Consider the following 17,960-nt stretch of genomic DNA (forward strand, 5'->3'; position numbering starts at 1 on the left):
TGTTCTGTTGCTGCACTTGCATATGCACCTTCTGCTTGCAAACAAGTGCAATTGTGTCTTCTTACTGACTGTCTTTCTGCTCTTCCCATGTAGTCTGGGTGTTCTTGTGTGGCCTGTTCTTCTGCTGCTGCTTTATGCCTTGTAGCTACTACATGTATAAGTCTTTCAAGTCTGTTTTTCCCAGGTCTGTTTTTCTGTAATCGCGTGATTTCATTTTCCTTTACTAGGAGAAATAAGCGTTTGCATCTTTCCTTACACTGCTGATAACCAAAAGCAGTACCACACCACCAGTTATTGCAGTGCCTTTAGTCCCTTACACAAAAGGTTTGGTGAAGTTTTTGGGGAAATGTGCTTTTCTTCACAGCTTCTGTGGCCAATTTAACCTTGCTGGGAGCATCAGTATCCAGCTTTGAGGGGCATTGTTCCCTGTTTGAGGCTGAAGCACTGGGGAGCAGCAATGAGTGGTCTTAACCCAGTGCACGTTGAGTTCTGTTTACTGTGTATTCTGTAAAGAGAGCAAAGGTGCCAGCTGCAAGTCTGGCAGTGAGGGACCAGGCTGTGCAGGGTGGCACAGTGGTGAGGAAAGTCTAGTAGGGTTATAGTATAAGCCTCTAATAATTTTTTTAAATTTTTTTACTATCAGTCAATTTCAAATTATAATGTTAATAAAGTACCAGTAAATCAATCAGTGATGTGCAGTCTGTCTGCATGACCTGGCTCATACAGCATGCTGGGTTACATAGAGCTTTTGCTTGGCTGATGTAAGAGAAAGTTGGTGAATGAGTCAAGGTGAACGGACTGTGCTTACTGCAAGTTGGGATAGGCAAAAATATGGCTATTTAGTCAGCCATTGGTAAATAATATGGTGCAAGGAATAACACTTCTCTACTTTACGTGACTGTGCAAGGTGCAGAGATAGGCAGCTGCTCTGTGAAGAGTGTTGGGGGTTTAGTATTTGCTGCACTTGTTAGGTTAAACTAACGTTAAAGGACAAGAAAATTATCTGTTCTAATTTATGCTGTTTGGAATGGCTTGAACTGAACATTTGTTTCTTTTGTGTTTTGCAGACTTCTTGAAGCCAACTCTAGCAAAGAGAAAGAGCTCTGCCTGTGCCAGCCAGACCCAGTCTCCAGTGCTGGTCCCCCTGATGGCACGTTGTACAACCCTGTGAAACCTGCCAAGCTGGACGCCACAGCTTTGCACGACTGCACTTTGGCCGGCACTGTGCCTCCTTCGGAGCCGTCGAATCATGCAGTCCTAGCCCGCGACACAGGCATCCACGAGGAGCACTATGTAAGTGAAGGGGTGGAAGATGATGTGCCAGACTGCAGAGAGTACAGAGATGCCTGCACCATTACTGGTAAGCAGTCAAATCTTTCATCTTGGGAAGGATGTGGAGGTTAAGTTTCTGTTCTTGAGCTCTTGGTGGGGTATCTGGTTCATGGACAATGCTGCTGGTGTTCTGCACGGGTTTTTATCTTCTTTAAGAAGTGATTTCATAAGCACTTTTCAATAAAAGCACTTTGTAAGGTTTAAGGCTCTTGCAAATAGGCTAGACCAATGACAGCTGTGAAACTAGGTTACTATATTTATGTACTTGGGAACCTGAACCATTTGAAATTTTTTTGGAAAATCAAGTCAGGGATGAGGGGAAGGAAACACTGCAGCTTAAAGTTCAGGGAATGCTTGTCCTACTGTTCAACATAATTTAGATTTTTATCTTGATAAGAGAATTGCTCTGTGGAGAAAAGGAATGGGAGAAATAGGATCTAACATCACATTTTGCCTGTACATATTTTTGCTTTTCAAAGCCATTTCATTTTTAGTTCTGGAACAGTAAAAGTTAAGGTATACAGAACCACTTCATCTGTATGCTTTTATGAAAGGTTAAATACCTTCTTATTATAGATTCATATAAATAAATTGAATATGTGTTGAACTATGTTATTTTAAATAGAATTAGATTCTTAGTGATGTTGTCAGCTGACCCAATTCTTTTGTGTTCGAATAATCATTGTAACACAGTTTAGTTATGGTTATGAAATGACAGGCAGTTTCCATTTCAAATGCATGGTTTGTTGTCTGAGCTGTGAAGCTCTTTTAGCTTAAAGTGACCTTGTCAGTTCTTTTGGGAATGTTTGAGGAGTCAACAGAATTTGTGGAAGGGAGAAATGAGATGTCTGAGAAAAACAGAAATAAGACTGAGGCCATTCTTACTGGCTGTCAGATGCATTTATCCTGAGTTACTTTTCTGAATTGTCTGTAGGTCAGAGAATTAGGTAATGGTGACCATCAACAGATGCTTTAGTAGCATGCCTTGACTTAGCTCAGCCCAACTGCTGTGTGGTTAATAAGAGTTGATAGTCTGAAAAAAAAGAAAATAGGAAGAAGGGCAGAGGTGCTCTCAAATCCATCCCGATTCCCTTGAGAAGACAAGCAGCCGGATTAACACTGGAGTGACTTTCAGTCAGGTATGCTCCTACATAAAATAAATTTTTTGTTTAAAGAAACTTATTTGCCATCCCTCCTCCCTTGTGTTCACGGATCTAACTGGTTAGTTCATAAAAGGGTCACCCTTTGGACTGCCATGTAGGTATTTGCTTGTTTGGTAAACTAGAAACTACACATCACATGCTGCTACATTCCTGGTAGCATAACTGTTTTCCAAACACCTTGTAAAAGTATCTTGTAAGTTGTTCTCTTGTCTATGTCCTGTTTCCGTTCCTCCTCAGCCCCCACTCCCCTGTTATCAGGAATTTACCTTTGTTTTTCTGTTTCTGACTACAAGCCAGGACAACTAACTTCTTGCGTGAATCAAGATGTCTTCTTGATTATGGTTCCTTGAAAGGCAAGACAAACTCTTACTTTAAAACTTTTAAAATGTTCTTTATTAAATGGAGGTCAGTGCATGTTCTTGCTACTTCACATTCCTTCAAGCCTGATGTAGCTTCTCAATCTCTTTCTTCTAGCTTAGTTGATAGCCAAGTATCATTTACAGATTGATCCCATAATGCTTTTTAAATGGATTTGCTGTTCTACAGCGGCAGATTTGCACTGTTTGTGACCTGCAGACAACATGATAAGACTTGCAGTAGAAATAGTGGTGTTTTGTTGATTGGTCGGTCAGTTGTTGGTTTTTGTGTTTGTTTTGGTTGGTTGTTTGATTGTTTTGTTTTTTTTTTTAAAGGATTGTTCTGAGTTTCAGCTTTTTGCAGTTCTTTATAAAGTCTGAAAGGGTGTAGGCTGAGAGGAATTGGTCTCATACTCCCTCTGTAAAATCTTTGTCAGTATTATGTGCAGGTATGCAACATGTACCCTCAAAACAAACAGAAAGATAAATATTTGAAGAGGAATAAGAATTGTCAGAGGCTTTAACATGAAGACTTTATTTAGTTCTGACTGACAGGTTAGCACCATTTACACTTTTAAACTGTTTAGTGGGAAGGAAATTGCTCATATCAAGTCTGCATGTACCATAATTTTTCTTCTGATGCCAAGCCTTGACTCATTCTACAGTCAAGTCAAATTCAGCAATCCGTTAATCTATTTTTTTTTTGGTCTAAGAAAAACCCTACTGTAAAATTAACTGGAAAAATTCTTGCAAATAAAAGGCTTGAGCACATTTAAGAAAAGAATGGAAAACTGAGGCACAGTGTGGTGATGCATTCTGAAATGCAACCAGCTAATGGTAATTAATTGGAGTTGTCTTTAATATATCTAATAATAAATTATAGGATGTGTACATTTTGCAGTTTAACTTTTCAAGAAGAATCATCGATGCTCAAAGAATTTTTAATAATTGCTGTTTCCTTTTTTGTTGCTGTTAATGTTTTTGTTTCCTCTTGTGTTTGCTGGCAGCAGAGAGGTACTTTAGCATTCTTTCTCAGCAGAACAATCTTTCCTGCCTGGGACCTGCAGTGTAGCTGAGAACATTGCACATTCTGATTGTGCTAAGTGTGTTTTCTTGGAAACAAGGTTGGCTTAAACATTTTTTTGTCCCCACACCACCTCAGAATTGTGCTTGTGCAGATTTCTGTGCAAGTGTAACTGGAGGTATTTGGGCTACTGGTCTGGATAGAATCCTTGCTCTGTTTTTGTGTCAGAGGGGAGATGAGAGTTACTTTTACCTAGATCACACCTCTCTGATCTGTCCTACTGTGTGGCCTAAAAGCAGTTATGTTGGCATAACCGAGGGAATGAGCACTGTAGGGTTGGGCCTGGGTGACATAAAGCAGCGTAGTGAATAGTTTTTTTAAGATAGTGTCTGAGTGCCGAACAGCACCCTAAAAGACTTCTTTCCCACAGAATTTGTTAGTAAAGCTATCCAAAGCTCATATTTGCTGTAACAGAAGTGTTATGGAAGTAAATGCTTTTGAATGTGTGCTAATTTGAGCATAGAAGGGCAAATTAAATAGGTCAATTGATTAATTTAAAAAAATTGTTTATGAATCTTTTAAGAGTTGTTACAAAAAGTGCTGGTGGAACACATATTTTCTAACAGTATTAAACCTGAAAATGGACTCAGTAGCTGCTGTAGATCTTTTGTTTTGTAATAATTCATTTTGGGTTTTGGTAGCAAGATTTAAGAGAAAAAGGCAATGCAGTCTGACTTAGTTTCTACTGCTATCGATTGTCGAGCTCCTGTTGGTAAATGGGCAGAAGGAGACTCAAGTCCCAAGATTGGTGGACATTGGGGCAGCACTGTATGGAAGTGACACTGCTGCTACGTGTGGGAGGCACCTATCGTGTACTAGTTGTTTTTTTCTTTTTAACTTTTCTTGCTGCTCCCCTTCATCTGAGAGGGTAAAGATAGGAATACGAATGTAGCACCATCTAGTGTTCCTTTTGCTAGAAAGGGAATGGAAATGCTTTTAAAGGCGTCCGTCTTTCCTGTAATTGCAGCACAGACCTGGATACTTTCAGTCAGATATTGACAGAAACAGCAGCTAGGGTTGGGGGCTTTCTTCTGTGTCTTAACACCACACCCCACACCCCCTGTCCCGTTTTTTGTAGAGCAGGAAGGGCTGTAATCTTGACATGAAAAAGCAGAGTATCACTAAGTTGCTCAGTAGTCCCAATTATAAAAGCCTCTTAGTCTGATTGCCTTTCTTTTTTATCCATCAACTGCTGTGAGATAAATCTTGCCCTGAAAATGGAGAGTACAGTGAGGATGGAAGTCTGAAATATCACTGGAGTATAGTTGTCCTGTGACAACTGTCTGCCAGAATGTTTTTGTGAGGGTTTTTGTTCCTGTTTTTTTTATTTTGTTTCTCTTAAAACATGCATAACACAACCATCTTCAGTGGGTTAACTTTCAGTCTGCTTTTGCATGTCTGAATACGCACTATTTGCAATGATTTTGGCATGATGTACTTTGTAATTCAAGAGCTAACTGCTTAATATGCCTTGTAGGTTTCCTTCAGCCTTCTCTGAAAAGGGAGAGAATGAATGGACTGTGATTTAAATTGCCTAGCTCCTTCATTAGTTTGCATAATTCATTTATTCATTGTCCTAATTACTCTTACCAAATGCATGTAGGAGTGTATTTTCTGCCTGTTGTGTTCAGGATAATTTCCTGACAGCTCTTGGGTTATTGGGAAATTCTTTGTGGTAATAACCTGCTCTGTGTCTTATTTTGTTTGCAATTAACACAAGTTGATTTTTTTTCTTTTTAATTTCTAAAAACAAGGTTACATCACCGAAGGGGTCAAACCATAAAGTCTTTTTCTTTCAGCAGGGAGGTGTCTCTGAGAAGAGTTGGTATTGTTTGACCTTCCTTGCAGGTTGTGTAACTTCTACATTACTGCAGTGACTGCAGTGAAGGGTAGTCATAACATCCAGAGAAACCAACTTTCTCTTGCTGTCAAGCCTCATTCACAAAATCTCCCAGGAATGTTTGGGTGCAAAAAGTTTTCTCTGGGTTTTCATCCTTTCTGTATTCTTATTCAGGCTTTTAATATGTTCTCATATGAAACAGAGATTCCATTCTACCAAACTGCTACTCCTCATGGCAACATCAGCCAATTTTGATAACTTACTGCTCCTACAGATAAGTGGTGTCATTCTGACCATTTTTTTTCTCTAACCACTTTATTTTAAAAGGCATGCCTAGGGCCAACAGAATTTCCATTCCACTGTGTGTGTGTGTGCACCCTAGGGTGCATGTTTTTGTTTTGAAAGGTTGACTTTCTATTCCTTCTATTCCAAGTGTGATAAGGTATGATTGCCCCAAGATTAACTCCATAGGGACTTAGGTATTACAGGTTGTTACTAGAATGCTTTACTCTTGCCGTGCAGGAGATGGGACGAATGCTGTACCTGTGGCTGTCCTGTTTTGGGTGTGTGTGATACCAGCAGGAATTGGTTTGCTTGCTATTATGAGGCTATTTTGAACAGGGTGCTCTAGTTGATTTTGGTACCTGTTACAGGCTCAGTGGTTGACTTCTGAACATTAAATGGTTACAAAGTATTGTAAAAATACTAACAGTTTTGAATTGCTTCTCTTTATTTGAACCTCTCTGAGTTCTGCTGTGATTACCTTTCTCTTTCAGTGCTTGTTTCCTGCACACCATAAACTTGCTCTACCGCTTTCTTGTTTTTCAGTTCCTGGTTTGGGGTGGGACTTTCTTGTTTTTCTCAGTTTTGTCAATATGAGAGAAGAGATGTAAGGTAGTGCTTGGTGGAGCTGGAACTCAAAAAGCGTAAGAAATGCTCTGCTGGGTTGGTCCAGCTGGCTCAGGAATGTATTTTCTGACTTCAGAAAGAGCAGATGCTGAATATGGAGATCAGGCACTCGACCACCCTCAGTAGTCTACTCTCAACATAAGTACCCCCCCATCATGCAGAACTAGTTAGTGTTAGAACCTGTCCCTGACTTTATCTTACCCAGACCTGATGATTGTTTTACCATGGAAGTTTGTAGTTTTTACTGTCTTGTGTGCAGTGACACCAGTCTTGCAGTGGTTTCTGTAAATATTTGTCCTAATTATGCAGTATTTTGGTGAATATCAGTTCTTCTTTCCCTTTATGAATTCATCTTAATGATTTTGAAAACCTCCCGTCATTTTTACATCCCTGACTGCTCCTCTTCCAGCTTTCTTAGTTTCTCCTTTAAATAAAAGTATGAAAATGTGAGCTCTTAACTCAGCCCATTTATTTTGTTATTGTTATCACCAGTCTCATCCTATAAGCTTGATCTAGTTTTGGCCTCTTCTCCTTGTTCTCTCCTGCCACTTCCTATAAACAGCTATTGCTAAATTTTGAGCACTCTTCCTTTCTCTAAAGCATACAAAAAATGCTAGTCCTATTAAGATGAGATCGCTCCCTCAGCATGACTGGAACTATTCTATGAGTTGGACTGTAGTTCTGTCCAGTGTACTCTGACAGAATGATCTTATTTTCTGTGCCTGCTGCATCCTCTGTTTTGAATTTTCTGTCTGGCTTGTGGTGCATTGTCAGTCAGCTTCATGCATGTCCTCTCTTTCCCCTCATCTCCCATCCTCCCTGCCCCCCCCCCCTTCAGTTGCTTTCCAGCTCTTACCCTTTTCCAATAACTTTGTGTTTTTTCCCCGATTCCTCTCCTAGGACAGATTGTTATGCTACCTCTTAATCTCCATTTTAGGCATATATTTTTATTCTGTCCAGGATTATCTTTTTGTGTTTTGTTGATGTTTGGCCTGTTGGTTTTCCCCCAAGCAGAATTCTGCTGCTATTGCCATCTAGTCCTCTTACTTATTTATGCTCCTCTTCCTAGCATGATACATGGTTTTTAGTGTCAACTGACAATTCTAGAGTCACTCTGAAAGCAACTGTGGGAATTACTGAAGTCCAGTGTGACATTTTAGATTTCTTTCCCTAGATTTGCCTTGTTTTGGGAAGCACTTGTCATTCCCAAATACATACTTTATTCGAAGTGGGGATGAATGAGAACAGTAAGTGTTCAACAGTATTCTGAGTTGGTTCTTTGGAGAAGGAACTGAGGGCAAGTGCCTAGTAGGTTTTTGGGGGATGTTTTTTTTGTTTTGTGTTTTTGTTCTGCGTTTTTTGTTTTCTTGTTGTGGTGCACTGAGTAGTACAGGAAGACGAAAAAGCTACATTGATGCATTTAAATATGTGAAAATAATTTTATTCCATAATTTAGCTCCATAACGTGCTAAGTTCATCTTTACTGTTCTCCCTCAGTGTGTCCATCATGAAGCAACACATTTTTCATTTAAAGTAAGTGTCTGTAAAAAGCAAGCTACATAAGATTTCATTCTTACATTTTACTTGTGGTTCTGTGAAAACTTTGTTGACAGCCATTGTTTAGCAGCTGGGGCATTTTGTAGCTGGGCTGAAAAACAAGCAAAAGCAGGACAATTGCTTTTCAGGGTTTTCCGTACTCTGTGATTTATCAATGGGTTTTTGAGACATTCGCAGTCTGTCTTGGCAGCTGGAAGAACCTAATGGTTAATGAATGTGTTTATTCTTACTGCTGCTGAACAGTGCGTTGCCAGCATGCATTTGGTACATGAATAGCCTTTGTTCTTGCTCTAAAAGAATAACCATGGTGGTGAAGTTTTATTTTCTGTTTAATGTAAAAATTGTGAGTATGAGTGCATTTATCTACAGGGAGAAACATTTCCATTCTGTTCGTTTAAAGCAAAGTCCATTTAAATTTATGACATAATGTACAGTAGGGTCCTAATAGTTTAATGGACTTTCATCATCAAGATCTATCTCAGCTTTTATACTCATCAGGAATATGTGTGTTGGATGGTATCAAAGCAGAGAGACTTTAACCTGGTAAACAATGACATTCCTCACACTGAAACTGCACTTTCCATTGGCTTCATCTTTGACATTCCAAACTTCATCCCAGTCTTTAACTGGCATGTTTGGCTAAGCCAGAAGAGGTCAGCATGGGGATCTTTTATTTTCCCATGGAAGACTGAATTTTATGCAGTGTTTTCCATGTTCAGAGGCAGAAGAACCACTCCTTAAAAAACTTTTTTTAAAGATGTGGTAGGACTTGCAATTCCAAAATCATGTCATGCCAGTCATTACAGAAGCTGCCACAGCTGTTTGGGGAGTTGGAGTTTTTAAAGGTACAGGACAGCTTTGTTGTTAAAGAGTGTTTCTTCCAGCAATTTGGCTTTGCAGCCAGCAGTGAGATGTGTAAGAATGCTAAGGCTGTCTTTCCCTTCGGGCAAGTCACTGAGTTGGCAACACATTTTGTTTTTATTAAAAGTCATTTTCTTTACCCTAAAAACTAATCATTCGCTTTACATTGAACACATGTAGTGTGTGTGTACAGTCTGGAGTTCAGCAGTAGTATTTGTAAGACTTCAGTATAGTTATCCCCATTCTGGGCATCACAGAACTGAGATTGAATAGGAATATGGTAAGTTCTAAGGTCTCTCCTTTTACAGGTATACGTACAGAGTAATCGTTAAATAAAGCTCAAGAAATATTTTTAATTCTAGACCTCAGCTAATACTTAATGATTGTGTCTGTGTGGGCCTATAGAGTTCAAATAATGGATGACTACAGGCTATGTTTTCCTGTTCAGTAGACTAGCAGCCTAATTGTGGTGTTGAAGTTTCACAATGGTAATGACTAGTTCACTCCATTCCATCATTATCTAAACGGACAGAAAGCAAGGGGAAAATGAGGCCACTGGCTTGCCTCAAGTAGGAAATATCTGCTGGAAAAACATTTAAAGACCATCTTTCTTGCTTTTATCCCTGGAATATGGTTAGACTTTAGGCTTGTGGGTCTGCTGAGAAGGTAGTCTAATGTAGTCATGACCTCTTGGCTGCCTGTTGAACTAGATTAGGTGGCCAATCTCAGTGTCACAAATAAGCAAAATCAGCAGTCAAGATGCATTAGTATTTAGCATGGAATAGTCTCAACTTGATGAACTTTGATTTCTTGTGTCGCACGTGGCTGGACTTTAGCTTCTGTGCTGTAACCCTTTTCTGCAGATAACCTTCCTTTTTACCTTAATTAGTAGGGAACCAGCACTGGAATTGACCCTTTGCAGGTATCATGTGCTTTTTATTTTTTGGAATTGTTATATATTCACTGACCATTCTCAAAGATGTAAAACAGAGAAACTTAAAAAACACCTTTAGAGAGCTGACAGTCAAAGGTGACTGTAATATGTGTCATATTACAGGACAGGACTGAAAACCAAGGAGAGGTTCCATGAAGTAAAGTAGTAGACTTCTTCATTCTTCCTGCTTTCTCCAGAGTTTCCTTGTTTCTCTTATCTGTTTTTGTTACTGTGCTCCTATCTACTTCTCTTTCCTCAGCTACCTCAAACAGTTGTGACAACTCACGATGTTTTAGTTCTGATGCAGGAAATGGAAGGATTTGTCTGAGAGTGACTACTGAGGCGTTTTTGCTTTGCTTTTGGTTTTGGTTTGTTGTTTTTTTTTCTTGTTTATAAAGGACTGAGTGCCAGCTGCTGAGGGTTGGTGCATTGGAGTCTTCTGGAAGATGGTGGGTGGGTGATACAACCTGATGACCAAAGCTTTTGTTTTGAAGGTTGCCAAGCAGCCCAGCCCTTCCCCGAGGTCACAGTTAGAGTGGAGCTATTCTGCTGAACACACCAGTTCTACACAGCAACTGTTTCCCTTTGCTCAAGCACTTCAGGGTAGCAAGACTGCTTTGTGCTTGCTGTTTGTGCAAAGTGTTGACCTCCATGAGAAACACAACTCCAGAGCACTGTGCTCTGGGAACGATGCTATTTCTGCGTAGCTTTCTTGTGGTCTTTCTTGTCATGACTTGTGTGTTCAGGCATGTCCCTTGAGCGCAGCCCTGGTTCGTGGCAAGGCTGGGTTTACGAGCAACTGTTTAGTTCCATTTACAGCAATGGGCTGAAAGCGAGAAACCAGCTGACAAAATGTCCTGGGGGAGGGTTCGGGTAATAAGGCAGTTGTTCCGGCAGGTGGCACTGTGTGCTGCCGGCAGGTTCTGTGGAGACCTGGAAGTCCTTTAACCTTGGGAAGGCAGCTGCTGGGCAGCAAACCAGCAGAGGTATAAAGGTCGGGGATGGTTTGGACCAGACTTCGGACAGGCAGAAACTATGTATTTTATGTTCCTTGCAATGGCCGTACTGATAAGCTGTTTGTATTGTGTTTCTAAAAACTGCAGATGCCAGGCTTTGAGATTTGAGAGTTTGTTTTCTTTGTGCATATGTTTTGTGTATTTTGGGGGGTTTTCTTTTTTTGTCAGCCACCACCCTCCCCACATCTTTGTCCCTTCTCTTTGTTCTAGGTTTGTTCTCTGAATTTATCACTACTTTTTATGTGAAGTTGTTGCTGAAATTGAAAAGGTGCTCCTTCTTTATGGGTCAAGCTAGGTTTTTCTTTTCTATAGTAAGATACATCTATTTAGTCATAGCTGTAAACAGGTGAAGCCCAAAAGCCTGGTAGGGAATACAGTTCAATGGGATGAGTTGCTCTAGATGACCATTGTTTAGATTACAAACTCCAAAATCCATAACAGCAGCTCAAAAGCATATTTTGTTGTATCAGTTTTTATTAATGATCAGTTAGTTGTTTTAAGCATGCGGTGTTATAGAGGATGGGGAGTGGCGTTAGTCTGCATACCATTTCCTAACAAGTGCCTGCATCTCAGAAAAGGGAGGGGAGAAAAAGTGAAGAGGAAGACTGTGTAATTGTAGCACTGAGAATATTGCTGTGATTTTAAATGGTAAACTAATGTCTAGTCATGAACAAGTGTAATTACAGTGTCCTGTTTTTTCTAAATAGACAATTATATCAGAGCCTGTTCTGTTTCCTGCTGGTATACAGATTTTGAGATTGCAATAGAAGTTAATGACAATAGCATCACAAAAGGTTGTCTTTCCAGTTACTCATTAATATCTTTTCCAGTTCCTAGGCCTTTTGAATTGCTCAGGAATGCTTAGGATTCATTATATGGTAGAGTAGAAAAATTGTCTTGGTTGACTTTTGTTCCACAATAATTCTTATTTCTTTACTGCCTGGCCTTCAAGTTCTAGTGGATTTCTTTTCTGCAATAAAAATAAATGGGTTTCTTTTTTGTGTGTGCATCTGTGAAGGTTTTTTTCCTCCTCACATTGTATTAGTAACTTCTTTTGCAGTCCATTTTTTACTATTTTTTGTGATACAGCAAACCAGTTTATTTCTCTGTACAAAATTATTTACCTGGAACTTTCTCTTTTCATTTATGTTTCTTTTGAAATAAAAAAGGAGAAAGACTGTAAAGGTTTGAATTTTTCAAAATTTTTATTTCCTTGTTCCCAAGATCATCTCAGACAGGTTGTGTAAACTCTTACACTTTTCTCAAGAGAAGAACTAACATTTCAGCAAAAAATCCCTCTCCCAAAACAACCCTAACAAAAAAAATCAACTCCATATTCTTGTAATTGAGAGCAATTAGGTAGATGTATGAAAAAAAAGTCTTTGTCTATACACATACACAGAAAGGTCCTTGAATGTTTAGTTGGTGTCAACATGTGCTTTTTAGAAGAACAGCTGCCTTTTCTGAGCTCAGATGGTTGCAAACACTAAGATGATGCTCTCAGCAATTAAAAAGGTAGCCAGGGAAAAAGAAAGGTTTGTAGTTACAGGTTCTCATCTTTCAAAGCATGGGGAACAGGTCTTTGTTCTCTGTGTAAGTCATTAGCCCTCTGAAAGGGTTGCAGAGACCCCTTGAAATGATGTATGCAGGCTGATTCCGGCATTGCACAGAGCTCCATAAAAACATGCTACACATGTGGGCACCTGATCCTACTACCTTGTGCAGTGAGGGTTGGAGGACAGTTACATATGTACTGCAATCAGCACAACAGCCTGGATGAAAGCAGAGGAGAATATCTCCTGATAGGTAATAGCAGACCCCTTGAAGCATAAAGTACAATGCAACTTTCCCGCGTGGACTGTAGTTCTAATTTTCAAGATTTTTTAGAGCATATAAGGAGGAGATTGACAGTATAAATTCATCTTTGTATCTTCTGCCCTGTTTTCTGATAGAATAGTAATGTTCTTGCAGTCTTTAGTGCTTGGGATGCTTTTGACAGTGTAATTTCTGGATTAGAAAGCTAAAAACCAGAAGTAATTTGTGGTCTATAGAAAACTATATGTGACTTCCCCATTCCCCCCTCCCCCCCTCCTTTGACAGAGGTGAGCTCCACTGGGTTACAGTGGAATTGCAAGTCTACATCAATATGGAAAGAATAAATTTCTCTTACGAAAATCGGTGCCTTTGTCAGGAAGCAGCAAGAGCAGGGCTGCCTTACAGGCAGCTGACAGGATGGGAAGGGCACAATCCTTTTTGGCAGAGCCCAATCCCTTTGTTGCAGAGCAGGGCAAAGGTGCTGGCAGTAACAGTTTGAATTGACTCTCCAGAGGTCGATCACCAGACCAATGCCATGGGTCTGTAGCAATCCAGGAAGCCCAGGCAGTGAGTCAGTGTCAGCAGGGAACAGAGCCTGCCTGTCTGCAGCACTGCACAGGGGAGGACTGGGAGCTTGGGTTTAAACTGGGCTTTCAGTGTTACTGGGATGAATAACACAGTGGTGTTTTCTTTTTGGCCTGGAATGGAACTGGAAAATGGGCAGATTTTTGCAAATGCTTAGAGCATCAAACATACCATGGGTTGCTCTGTTTCTTAATGAATATTTAGCAATACACTGTAGTTAATTTATGTGGTAGTTAAAATTACATATTTAGAACTATCATGCCTGGTTTGGGTATTGACACACACACAGAGAATTTTTCATTATAATATAGGTTGTAATGTACCTCTAGAGGTAATCTGTTCTGACTTCTACTAAAAGCAGGCCTTCTAGAGTGAGTGCTCATGGCCTTGCTCACTCGAGTTCCTAGCCTCTCTGTGCCCCTGTGTCCTCACGGTAAAAAAGGTTCTACCTTTAACTGAGATTTTCTGTGTTAAACTGCTCAGCTACTTCTTGCCCTATATTTAAAGCTCTAATTTTAATTGTAACATTTTTGCAGTTGTTGGCTCTCAGTACCCATTTTTAAAACTGTATGCAAACTTGATATATTTGTGAATATAAGGGACTGCATCACAGAATGCAGGTCAGGATAGTGTCAAAAGCTGCCCTAAAAGTTCTTGTAACCGACTTTACCAGTGTGTCTTAGGTGTGAACTGTGACACTGTTTGCTATTGCAGTCCTGGATTTCTTTTTCTTGAGAAAAATCTACCAGCAGCAAAGGCAAAAAATATAGTGATACTGTACTGTGGTCAAAGACCAAGTTAAAGAGATATGTAAAGCTTACAAGATAAAAATAATCTTTGAAGCAGAACATCAAAAAATATAAATTCCTCTTTGCACTAACCTTTCTTCATACTGTGATTGTAACTACCCTGTTTAATACTCACTGTCTCTCTATTCCCCACCCTACCCCCCTTATTCTTCAAATGAGTCCCTGCTTCTAGAGGTCAGGCTTTTTGTCTCTGAGATCATGCCCTTATATTTTCTAATACTAAACAAGCTATTTTAGGATAGTTTGTGCTAGCCATATCTTCTAAACTGATTAGTGTCTAGTGGTTCTAGCAAAAACTGGGGGATGAATAGATTGAGAGCAGCCCTGCTGAGAAGGACTTGGGGATGCTGGTGGATGAGAGGCTGGACATGAGCCAACAATGTGCACTCACAGCCCAAAAAGCCAATTGTATCCTGGGCTGCATCAGAAGCAGCATGGCCAGCAGGGCGAGGGAGGGGATCCTGCCCCTCTACTCCGCTCTTGTGAGACCCCATCCAGAGTGCTACATCCAACTCTGGGGTCCCCAGCAAAGGAAAGACATGGACCTGTTGGAGAGAGTCCAGAAGAGGCTACCAAGATGCTTAGAGGGATGGAGCACCTCTCCTGCGAGGGAAGGCTAAGAGCACTGAGTTTGTTCAGCCCAGAAAAGAGAAGGCTCGGGGGTGACGTAATTGTGGCCTTCCAGTACCGTAAGGGAGCCTACAAGAAAGATTGAGAGGGACTTTTTACCTGGGTAAGTAGTGAGAGGACAAGGAGGAATGGGTTCAAACTGAGAGTAGGTTTAGATTAGATGTTAGGAAGAAATTGTTTCCTGTGAGGGTAGTGAGGCACTGGAACTGATTTCCCAGAGAAACTGTGGTTGCCCTATCTCTGGAAAGTGTTTAGGACCAGGCTGGATGGAGCTCTGAGCAGCCTGATCCAGTGGGAGGTGTCCTTGCCCACAGCAGGGAGCTTGGAACTAGATGACATTTAAGGTTCCTTCAAACCTAGGCTATTCTATGATTCGATGAACCTGACAGCTTTGCAAGCTTGTATGTATAGTGCTCAACTTGAAGTAACTAACAGGGATTGTTCTCTTTCTCTCACCAGATGTGTGCAATAGTACCAACCTTCCTGAAGTTGAAATCATCAGTCTACTGGAAGAACAGCTGCCTCATTATAAGCTAAGAGCAGATACAATCTATGGTTATGACCACGACGACTGGCTTCACACACCTCTCATTTCCCCTGATGCGAATATTGACTTAACAACTGAGCAAATAGAAGAGACCTTGAAATACTTCCGTAAGTCAAAAATTCAGAAATTGTACAGAGAAACAAATAAAATAGTGCTATTTTTGTTACCTTCTTTCAAGTATCTGTGCAATTCCTTAAAGTTGTGAAAAGTAAGAGAACTGTTTGCGGTTTACAGCTTTGGTCTCCAAGATTGAGGTAGACAGAAACAAAGGAAATATTTAATTAAGAACAGTGAATACCTTTTCACATTATCAAATACTGGTGAAACTGAAATACTGAAATACTTCTTTTTGCTTGTGGTCTCTCTCACAAGAGACTGGAATTTCTGTATCTGTGCAACTGAGAAAGCTTAGACCTCTTCCTATGTCTGCTTCTTTTGAATGCATTCTCTGACACATTGCACTGTTGTCTGGTGGCACTGTGTGCCAGCATCACAGCATGACATTAAATAATTTTTCTGCAGCTTAAGCTTCTAGAAAAGACTTGTGAAGAACCAGACTGAGCATTTGGTTGAGATAGTTTGTCCCTTTATTGTTTCTTTTGTTCATATTCGTACTATTGGACAAAAAGATATATTTGTGCCTGAAGGGAAAGTGTGTAGAATTGTGACCTTCATGGGTTTTTATTCTTTTGTTTGAGCCTGGAGATACTTTTATCATGGTGAGTGGATTCATGTCTCTGGGTTCTTCCACTGTGAGTATTGACATAGCTGTGCAATTAGAGAAAACTTCTGTGATTCATCCCAATAACTACCATGCTAAAGTAATAGTAGTGGATTTATGTGGATTATATAGTAGATTTATGTAGACTTAGACAACACTGTAGAGTTTCAGGAGGGATGAGTTAGAGGGCTTAACACAAACCTTCGCAAAGATAGCTTCATTAGATTTTGAAGCACCTAGATGATTTGTTTTGTAAGGAGCAAGCCTGTGGAGAAAAGCATGAAGAATATGAAGAACTGAGTTTGGCTTTCATGCTTCAATAGAGGGCATTCTACTATTCTAGTAAATAACTTACCTATGCTCTCCACCTCCCCCCAGTCACACAAAAAAATGTGTGAAGGATGGGGAGACAAGCTGAAGCTGATCTATGGAATCAGATGTACTACACCACCTTGTTTTGTATCAGCCCATTAGTGCTGTTATAATGATGGCAGAAATTGGCTTAAATAAATGTTTTGAAATGTCAGGTTTCCAAAGTCTTTAGTAACCTGATTAGTCCTGTCTCATGAATAAAATCGTCTGTGTGGGTGGATTGTTGCAATAACCATGGGAAAGATGTTTTATTAGTGGGGCAAGGAAATCCAAAAATCTGTGTGGCAGCATCCTTACTCTGCCAACTGAGATGTTGGTGGGGCTTGCAATGGTGTGTGACTTGGGGATGGATACACGATACAAGTTGGGTGGAGAATATATTGAGGGCAGCCATGAGGAGAAATACTTGGGAGCGTTGGTTGACACCTGAGTGTGATCCAGCAATGTGCGTTTGCAGACAAGGAAGCCAACTATATCCTGGGCTGCATTGAAAGAAGCATGGTCAGCAGGTCGAGGGGAGTGATTCTCCCCCTCTACCCATCCTTGTGAGACCCCACTCTGGAGTATGTACCCAGCTCTGAGGCCCCCAATGTAAGAAGGATGTGGACTTGTTGGAGCAAATTCAGAGGAGAGATACAAGAATGATCAGGGGGCTGGAGCATCTCTGCTGTGAAGAGAGGCTGAGAGAGTTGGGAATGTTCAACCTGGAGAAGGGAAGGCGTTGGGGAGACCTTTCAGTACCTAAAACAGGCTACAGAAAAGCCAGAGAGGGTTAGGGTTAGGGTTAGGGTTAGGCCCTTTAGCAGGGCCTTTAGTGTTAGGACAAGGGGCAATAGGCTTAAACAGACAGAGTGTAGATTAAGATTAGTTACATGGAGGAAATTCTTTACTGTGAGGGTGGTGAAACACTGGAACAGGTTGCTCATAGAAGCTGTGGATGTCCCTCCCTAAAAATGTTCAAGGCCAGCTTGGATGAGGTGCTGAGCAACTTGATCTACTGGAAGGTTCCCTGTCTATGACAGGTGGTTGGACCTAGTTGATCTAAGATCCCTTCCAACCCAAACCCTTCTTATGATTCTCTGAAAATGAAGCTATGTAGAACAGAGGAATTGAATAGCAGAAGCTGCCTAGAACTGTGAGTACTTAAACAATTTAATCCATCTTTTAGCTTATAAGCATAATGTCTGCAACTTTACCATGTTGCTGTGGTTGTAGCTTTCATCCAGTCAACTGGCTTGAATGAAAAAAATTGGAGTGCAATTTGTGCCACAGTGTATGTTACTGGGAAATAACTGCTTAAAGAAGAGGAGCAAAGCAAGGAGATCTTTGATAAAGAAAGGTTGATTCCTTACTGCTTATAGGCAGACACGTGTGTATAGATAGTAGTTTAAGAAGTTTAAGCAAATTTGGGTTGAACCTTAGACTGACA

The 17,960-nt window shown here is 40.4% G+C and overlaps 1 protein-coding gene across 7 annotated transcripts in view; it reads left to right on the forward strand.

The window, feature by feature from the left end:
• Positions 1–17,960, forward strand: part of TRAK1 (trafficking kinesin protein 1) — a 128,929-nt gene that overhangs the window by 46,004 nt on the left and 64,965 nt on the right. For all 7 annotated transcript variants that reach the window (XM_064670922.1, XM_064670944.1, XM_064670905.1 and 4 more), the window contains exons 2-3: positions 1,068–1,360; positions 15,351–15,545. Coding sequence is in view for 6 of the 7 variants with exons in the window: in XM_064670944.1 (XP_064527014.1) it covers positions 1,068–1,360; positions 15,351–15,545 (488 nt within the window). In the remaining variant the exon portion in view is untranslated. The remainder of the gene's footprint in view (positions 1–1,067; positions 1,361–15,350; positions 15,546–17,960) is intronic.

This window comes from Pseudopipra pipra, chromosome 1 (assembly GCF_036250125.1).
Source record: "Pseudopipra pipra isolate bDixPip1 chromosome 1, bDixPip1.hap1, whole genome shotgun sequence".
NCBI lineage: Eukaryota > Metazoa > Chordata > Aves > Passeriformes > Pipridae > Pseudopipra > Pseudopipra pipra.